Source organism: Anneissia japonica, unplaced genomic scaffold (genome assembly GCF_011630105.1).
Source record: "Anneissia japonica isolate Jap-2015-1 unplaced genomic scaffold, ASM1163010v1 scaffold287587_len645178_cov120, whole genome shotgun sequence".
NCBI classification, from domain to species: Eukaryota; Metazoa; Echinodermata; class Crinoidea; order Comatulida; family Comatulidae; genus Anneissia; species Anneissia japonica.
Genome location: NW_022718938.1, coordinates 433,906 through 442,444, shown reverse-complemented (window position 1 = coordinate 442,444; position 8,539 = coordinate 433,906). Strand labels below are relative to the sequence as shown.

The 8,539-nt window shown below is 30.7% G+C and overlaps 1 protein-coding gene across 1 annotated transcript in view; it reads right to left on the bottom strand.

Moving 5' to 3' along the window:
- Positions 1-5,046: 5,046 nt before the first annotated feature.
- Positions 5,047-8,539, bottom strand: part of LOC117110655 (deoxynucleoside triphosphate triphosphohydrolase SAMHD1-like) — an 8,341-nt gene continuing 4,848 nt past the window's right edge. Inside the window, exons 4-5 of the mRNA XM_033253413.1 lie at positions 6,017-6,145; positions 5,047-5,171 (exon numbers count right to left, since the gene is read on the bottom strand). Of these exons, the coding sequence (XP_033109304.1) occupies positions 5,055-5,171; positions 6,017-6,145 (246 nt within the window). The 3' untranslated portion in view covers positions 5,047-5,054. The remainder of the gene's footprint in view (positions 5,172-6,016; positions 6,146-8,539) is intronic.

Below are 8,539 nucleotides of genomic sequence, written 5' to 3'. Positions count from 1 at the left end.
GTCTGGAGTATGTGGTAATTTTTCTTGATGACTCTAGCAACTTTGGAGATGTGTATAAGAGACAGGTTTTCAAAACGTTACATCAAAACGTTATTAAAACGCTTTCAAAACTCCACAAAATTACGTTTTCAAAACGTATTATTAAAACGTTTTTAGAACCAAAGTCATACGTTTTTATAACGTTATTTTAACGTAAATGTGTTAGCTGGGAACCTGCTTGGTGGTGGTGCCTGACCTGACGAAGCTATGAATGGAGAACAGTTAATAAAAGGGATCCTTTACCAACTTGAACATACCTGAAAACCAAAAATAAATATGTAGAATAAAAAATATATAATTCAGCTTATATGATAAATTTGATTTATCATTAATAACTACTATTTTTATATGGCCCACTTATATAATCGTGTTAGTGTATAAGATATTTTAAATACGGTAACCAATCACTTTTTTCTGGAATGAAACGTACAGATAAGAAAGTATAATACATTCAATTATGTCATCATCAGGAAATCATTCCTAATTAATAATAATTAATGTCGAAATATTGAATCCCAACACGATGGCGTTTATTTCAATACTTGGAGTATGTATTATACTTTCTTATCTGAGATTAATCAGTGGACCTTTCGGTTTTTGAAACGTACAGTATATAATAATTACGCGTATTATACATAGGTCTACATAATGCAAGATTAATTAGTTATATTCCAAAATACAATAATAATGTTTCAGATTCATATAGGCCCCTATTTCGTTTTATCATTTAAAACAACGAATGTTCGTTATTATGTAATCATATTTTGATAATCAAACCAAGTGAAATGGAATTTACTATTTTGTGTGTGGTTAATCTATTGCTATATAGGCCTAGTTAAGATTCATATATTTCGTCGGAAATATACTGTACTGTACAGTATATTTGAAACTGTACGAATGTACATTATTATGCATTCATATATGTTAATAATCAAACAAAATTATATATATTTTGTAATACAATAATGCTACCGTATAGTCGATATAATCATTGAAGAATAATGTTGATAATTTTAATATACTGCCAGTGTATTTTACTGCATTTATCTTAATATCATTGGAGCTTACAATATTATTGATGCTTTATGTTTCGTTGAATAAACACATTTTTAATTAATTTGAATTATGTAAATTGTAATAATTTTATTTTTATTAACTTTCAATTTATTTGATATTGTCTTTCCATATTGTAGATATTGTAGAATTCTTCAAATACTCTATACAGTATGAATAATATGATAATACAGTAATAATAATCTTTCTCTACAACCAAGCACTTTAAGTTAACTGTAAACGCCCTTCATTGAAAAAATACAATAGAATACACATTTCCGTGGTGACTTTATTTACCGTCTTGCGTTCGAGGACAAAACATGCATATTTTGACGGACGTGTATGCAAAGCGAATTCACCAACTGATTACAGATTTAACAGACAATATTACTGTCATAACAACACACACCAGAAGTTGATCACAATTCAATTGGTTACCACTACTTAATTAATTATATACTTTATTTCAAAATACAAATACATTTGCTTCTTGATAAGTTACAAATTAAGTAAATTATTAAGTAATAATAATATACTTTAACTAAAAATTATGCTATTAAAAACTACTCCGTAAAAAATAATGTACTAAATACAATGGTCTAAATGGTACAGTATTATTAGAAATAAAAAGAAACAACACATTTTCATTAGTAATCGTTATTTTTATTATAAGGTTCCCGTGTACCACCAGTAGAAGTAAAAACAAACAACACATTTTCATAAGTAATCGTTATTTTTATTATTAGGTTCCCGTGTACCACCAGTAGAAGTAAAAACAAACAACACATTTTCATTAGTAATCGTTATTTTTATTATAAGGTTCCCATATACCACCAGTAGAAGTAAAAACAAACAACACATTTTCATTAGCAATCGTTATTTTTATTATTAGGTTCCCGTGTACCAACAGTAGAAGTAAAAACAAACACATTTTCATAAGTAATCGTTATTTTTATTATTAGGTTCCCGTGTACCACCAGTAGAAGTAAAAACAAACAACACATTTTCATTAGCAATCGTTATTTTTATTATTAGGTTCCCGTGTACCACCAGTAGAAGTAAAAACAAACAACACATTTTCATTAGCAATCGTTATTTTTATTATTAGGTTCCCGTGTACCACCAGTAGAAGTAAAAACAAACACATTTTCATAAGTAATCGTTATTTTTATTATTAGCTTCCCGTGTACCACCAGTAAAAGTAAAAACAAACAGCACATTTTCATTAGTAATCGTTATTTTTATTATTAGGTTCCCGTGTACCACCAGTAGAAGTAAAAACAAACAACACATTTTCATAAGTAATCGTTATTTTTATTATTAGGTTCCCGTGTACCACTAGTAGAAGTAAAAAAAAACAACACATTTTCATTAGTAATCGTTATTTTTATTATTAGTTTATTATTAGTACCGTAACTCAGCCTTACTTTCCGGGCCATCGGTGTGAAAGTTAACACAAATTTGTTTAAAAATTCATACTCAGGACATGAACCGTGTTGTTAATTATATAAAAATGGTTGTTACCAACGTTTAGATCGTTGGTAACAATTTCCGATGTTACTGATTTGGTACGAATGCATTATTAAACCATATGTTTAAAACCGCATACAAATACAACCAACCCGAACATACACGCTTATTTATTTAGAACCGTTATTATCTGTTACGTTACACTGCCAAAAAAGTCACGGCTAGTGAGCGAAATTACAAAATGTAAACACGACACCTAGCAAATCGGTAATCTATTTGGAGGTGGCATAAATATACCTGATTTCTCATTACCCATAACAGCCCTCAAAATTACTTGGGCAAGAAGATTGATGTGCAGAAAACATAATATGGAAATTATTGCCGTTATATTATCACCGTGGTAGAGATACAATACCGTATTTCTACTTTAATTTGCTGAAGGTACGGTAAATGGCATTACGTCACCATCACCTAATGAACAGCAAGAATGTGCGTGACGTCATCTTTCAAGATTGGCATTGCATATCACCCAAGAAAGGCGAAGTACGCGTAAGTTTAGTATGTCAAGTATTAACATAAAAATGATATCAACTTAAATAATGTACCAGCTTTATAATTTAACTTCATTAACAAAATAAGGTAATTACGCATGGAAGTAAATCTTTGATTTATAAGAACTGGATTGTCTCCGGATTTAGTAAAATCAATTATATAATTATATGAAACCAGAAGAAATACTTGGAAAATTATGTGTTAAGAGAAATTGGCTCAGTGAATACACGTCACTCTAATTGCTGCTATTCCAAAAGAATGAATTGTTATTATTAGAAACATAACCATGATTTGCACGTGAAAACATTTGTGTGTGTGTTCAAATATGATCTTTAAAATGTTCAATCTATTAGCTTTCTCTGATTGTACACAAATATATTTTTATTTTATGTTTAGTTTTTGTATATAGGCTACATTATATTTACAAAAGAAATTTACAAATACTAGTAATTTTGAAAATAAAAAATATGATTTGAAAGGTAACTCTGGAAGAGATCGAGGTCTGGGCCACGTAATTCATAATGGGATAATTTGTATAAGAGAATTGTATGGTCGATCGTATTAAAAACCTTGTATCTTTTCCTAAATCCGAATTGTTTGTTGTAGAATATCATATTTTGAAATAAAGTTGGTAATTCTCTCATCTCTTATTTTCTAAGGCTTTTGTTGAAATAGAAAGAATTGATATGGGACGATAATTTGAAATATCAGATTTTGGTCCAGATTTTAAAAAAATGAGTTACACGGGCTTGTTTTATTCTGTTTGGAAAAACAACCTTGGTGATAGAGAGATTAAATGATAAAGGCGGACAGGAGTTAAATCAGAAACGTGTTTGTTGCTTTTAAAGGCATTTAAGAATAGTGGCTACCTCACTAATGTCATCAGGGGTGAAAAAACGAATTGGGTTGAGGGTTGGGTAGGAATTCTTAAAAAAAGTTACTTTTGAAGAATTAGTAGATGGTAAAGTTCCAATTTCAACAAAGTATTTATTGAATGTGCAGACAACTTTGTCTTGCTCATTGTAAGACGTCATTTCTATCAATGTAGGTATTCGGCTGATCTCGAGTACTTTGGCAGCTTTCATTTAACTTAACGATATAAAACAAATGTCCAAAGTATGAATGCCTAAAAGCAACAGGCCTCTAGGCCCTGCCAAAACTTAATTTAAATGATTGCTCCTAAAGCAGCAATCGTTTTTGGTTTGTCTTTACAGGCATCATAAACAAGTTATTGTTCATATAAATGAAATATAATGATATGAATTCCATCTGTGAATCTTATTTCATATTAATTATATACATCTATTTGGACCCTCTCTCTAGTAGTAGGAGCTTCGAGAGGTAGTTCTTGAAAAAAAATTGTCCTAATTCCAATCACACATATGTTTTTTAAACTGAAGTGGAGCCCCATTAATATTTTGCTTACCAGAATTATTATCTATTATACTATTTAATAGTCCATCACATGTGTTAATACAAACATCCTAGTGTCAGTCTAGGACTAAATAATTTTTACGGATTACAGGATTCTAAAATTTATTGGGTAAGCCTCTCAAATCCATACATTTAGAAATCTTTTTAAGACCTCCTCACTGGAATTCAAGCGGTTCCCATTACTTTACTACCTGGGCGGCCACTACTTCAACAACTTAACTCTTTTGGTCTCTTGGTATCGGCCCCTTTTCGGTAATTTTCTTTTACCACCACATTCAACACATTTTGCTAATACCAGATTAATTTTCCAATATACTATTATAGTAGGCTATTACATGTTTTAATACAAACATCCAGGTGTCAGTTTAGGACTATATAATTTTTACGGATTATAGATTTCTAAAATTCACTGGGTAAGCCTCGCAAATCAATTCGTTTAGAAATCTTCTTAAGACCTCTTCATTGGATCTCCACCGGTTCCCAGTACATGACTACCTGGGCGGCCACTACTTCAACAACTTAACTCTTTTGGTCTCTTGGTATTGCCCTCTTTTCGGAAATTTTCTTTTGCCACCAAATTTAACAGCACCTCTCGAGCTCTGCTTTGGTTCATGTTGTCCGACCTAAAACACATAATAATTTATTTGAGAACCGCAACGATTGTGCAGTGTAATGCTTTATAGCTCATATATTGAGAATAAAAGATTTTATGAATTTTATATATATATCATTTGTGTTCCACGTGTGTTCCAACAGAATAGAGAAAAAAAATGAAACAGCTTCAATAGTAGACTTTAAGAACACGGATTTATTAGTAACTCTGATATTTCTGCCACTCTTGTCGCCTTCATCAGCGAGAATATAAGAAAACATCATAATTCATAATTATATAGGCTGTCTTTTTAAAAATAAAGGTGACAGAGATCAAATAAGAGATATTGATAAAACTGTAAATAGGCTAATCATTTTACTGTACAGTGATGTGTTTCTCCACTAATGCAGGGCTATCTATTGTTTATCATTATTCCAAACGACTTCTAAACTCATAAAGCAAAATCTTGATGCAGCCTTGTTGCGTTCAATGAAGTCATCATACATTTTTTAGAGATTTTTAACGCCTACTAAAAATTATAATATTTATTACGAGGACTTGGCACAATTAACAACAAGGTTTTTTAACTAATATTTTTACTACCCCTCATCACGATTTCTGGATATGTGGACTATTTTAGCATTTGCTTGCTTTAGAGTTGCTGTCCCAGCTCCAGAGAGACAAAATCGATATGTACAAATAGAAATTTTAAGATTTCACTTCACTTCAATTTTTTTCATCCAGAACCGAAATTTAGAATCAACTTCAGAAGATAATACAATTTGTTTTCTGAGGTGAAAGAAATGTAAGAGTTGAAAGGCAAGCATGTTAACTATCTATATGTAATAGCCCAATTATATGATACCGATACTTTACCTTCAGTTTGTATCCATTATCTTTACACCAAGTTTGCAAGCGATCTTTAAGATCGTTAGCGTTGTCTTTATTTCTACAGTAGACATGTATCTGCAACTCATTATTTTTTTCTGTTAGCACTCTGGACACCTATGGAGCATGTAAATCAAATAAAAGTCACACAGTGTAATCAAATTAATATACCGAATTACCGTGTTATTATCACTGGACTACCATCCAAGTTTTGACATTTAAAAAATCTTAAAAGAACATTACTTTTTAAATAAAAAATGTTGAATACTAAAAATATCATTAAAAATAATCATTTTGAAGTAGCATAAACATTATCAACATATACATTTAAAAGAAGAATATAAATACTGATTATTATTATTATTATTATTATTATTATTATTATTATTAATTAAGTGAGTTTAAACAATAAATTTCACAGCGAAAATAAAAGAAAACGTCCATTTACTTAAAGTGATGTTATTATAATCGTAATTATTTAGTATAATAAATACCAAAAATGTTATTATAAATCATGGTTAAAATTAACTTGCTCATTAATTTGAAGTAACTTAAGCATAATCAACATAAAAATTGAAGTGTATTTAAAAGAAAATGTTTTACCTAAAATTTCACAAGGAAAACATATAGATTTAAATGCTTTATCATTATCTAGTATTCAAAATCAGGGTACATATTTAATAAATTCAATAATGTTTATACTAAAGTTCATAGTTTGTACGTTACCGCAAAATGAGAAAATTAGTTTAAAAATAATTTTTTATGATAATTTGAAAATGTTAAGGCAAAAATACATAGACTATCCGTGGACTTTCTAAAAGTGCCTATTTTTTACAAGGTACCGTACAGGCATGATTTTATAAGTCGATTTCAAAGACGTTATGTATCAATATACAAAAAAAAAAAAAAAGAAATTGTTAATAAATAGGCCCTATAAATTAGGTTTTTAGGTTAATTTGGTTGGCAAAATGGGAAATAGTTATATTATATATAGTAGGTATATTTCCCGTTTTTAACGGTTTTAGTCGCCAACCTTGCACTATATCACCCCTGTTCCAATTTTAGGGTTATTAGCGCGGTGTTACATCTTTTAGTAGCACTGCCCCTCCGGCCGCTCTTTCGAGCCCACCATCGCCAAACAATTTCTTTCATCATTAATTTGGAAAGTTATACCGTACGGACAGAAAAAAGTAATGTTTATGATATTTTGAAAATGTTTAAACCAACAATACATGGACTCTCAAAAGGTACTTAGAAGACCACTAAAAGAAGATATGTTGCATGTTATTTTCATTACGTAATGTCAGAAATTGAGTAGTAGTTCAGGTACATGTGTTGATAGCATTTTCATATTTTTCCGACCTAAAAATATATAGAAACCACTAAAATGCAATGAGACAGCATTGGTCGAAGCAGCTAAAACAAAGGTTTACTGTAACTCACTGGAAAGCCGAAAACATACTGTGCTTGATAAAAATCGACTTAGTTTGTTAACCGACTGTGCAACCTAAAAACTGAATCGACTGTGCTTGGAAGCTTCCCATTGGGCATTGCATATAAAAACCCGGATGCAGAAGTAAGTTTTAATGTTGGTCTTTTGGCGTTTAGTATAAGAGACAGATATTATATATAGTAGGTATATTTCCCGTTTTTAACGGTTTTAGTCGCCAACCTTGCACCTGTCTCTTATACACATCTAGATGTGTATAAGAGACAGGTTTAGGACTATATAATTTTTACGGATTATAGATTTCTAAAATTCACTGGGTAAGCCTCGCAAATCAATTCGTTTAGAAATCTTCTTAAGACCTCTTCATTGGATCTCCACCGGTTCCCAGTACATGACTACCTGGGCGGCCACTACTTCAACAACTTAACTCTTTTGGTCTCTTGGTATTGCCCTCTTTTCGGAAATTTTCTTTTGCCACCAAATTTAACAGCACCTCTCGAGCTCTGCTTTGGTTCATGTTGTCCGACCTAAAACACATAATAATTTATTTGAGAACCGCAACGATTGTGCAGTGTAATGCTTTATAGCTCATATATTGAGAATAAAAGATTTTATGAATTTTATATATATATCATTTGTGTTCCACGTGTGTTCCAACAGAATAGAGAAAAAAAATGAAACAGCTTCAATAGTAGACTTTAAGAACACGGATTTATTAGTAACTCTGATATTTCTGCCACTCTTGTCGCCTTCATCAGCGAGAATATAAGAAAACATCATAATTCATAATTATATAGGCTGTCTTTTTAAAAATAAAGGTGACAGAGATCAAATAAGAGATATTGATAAAACTGTAAATAGGCTAATCATTTTACTGTACAGTGATGTGTTTCTCCACTAATGCAGGGCTATCTATTGTTTATCATTATTCCAAACGACTTCTAAACTCATAAAGCAAAATCTTGATGCAGCCTTGTTGCGTTCAATGAAGTCATCATACATTTTTTAGAGATTTTTAACGCCTACTAAAAATTATAATATTTATTACGAGGACTTGGCAC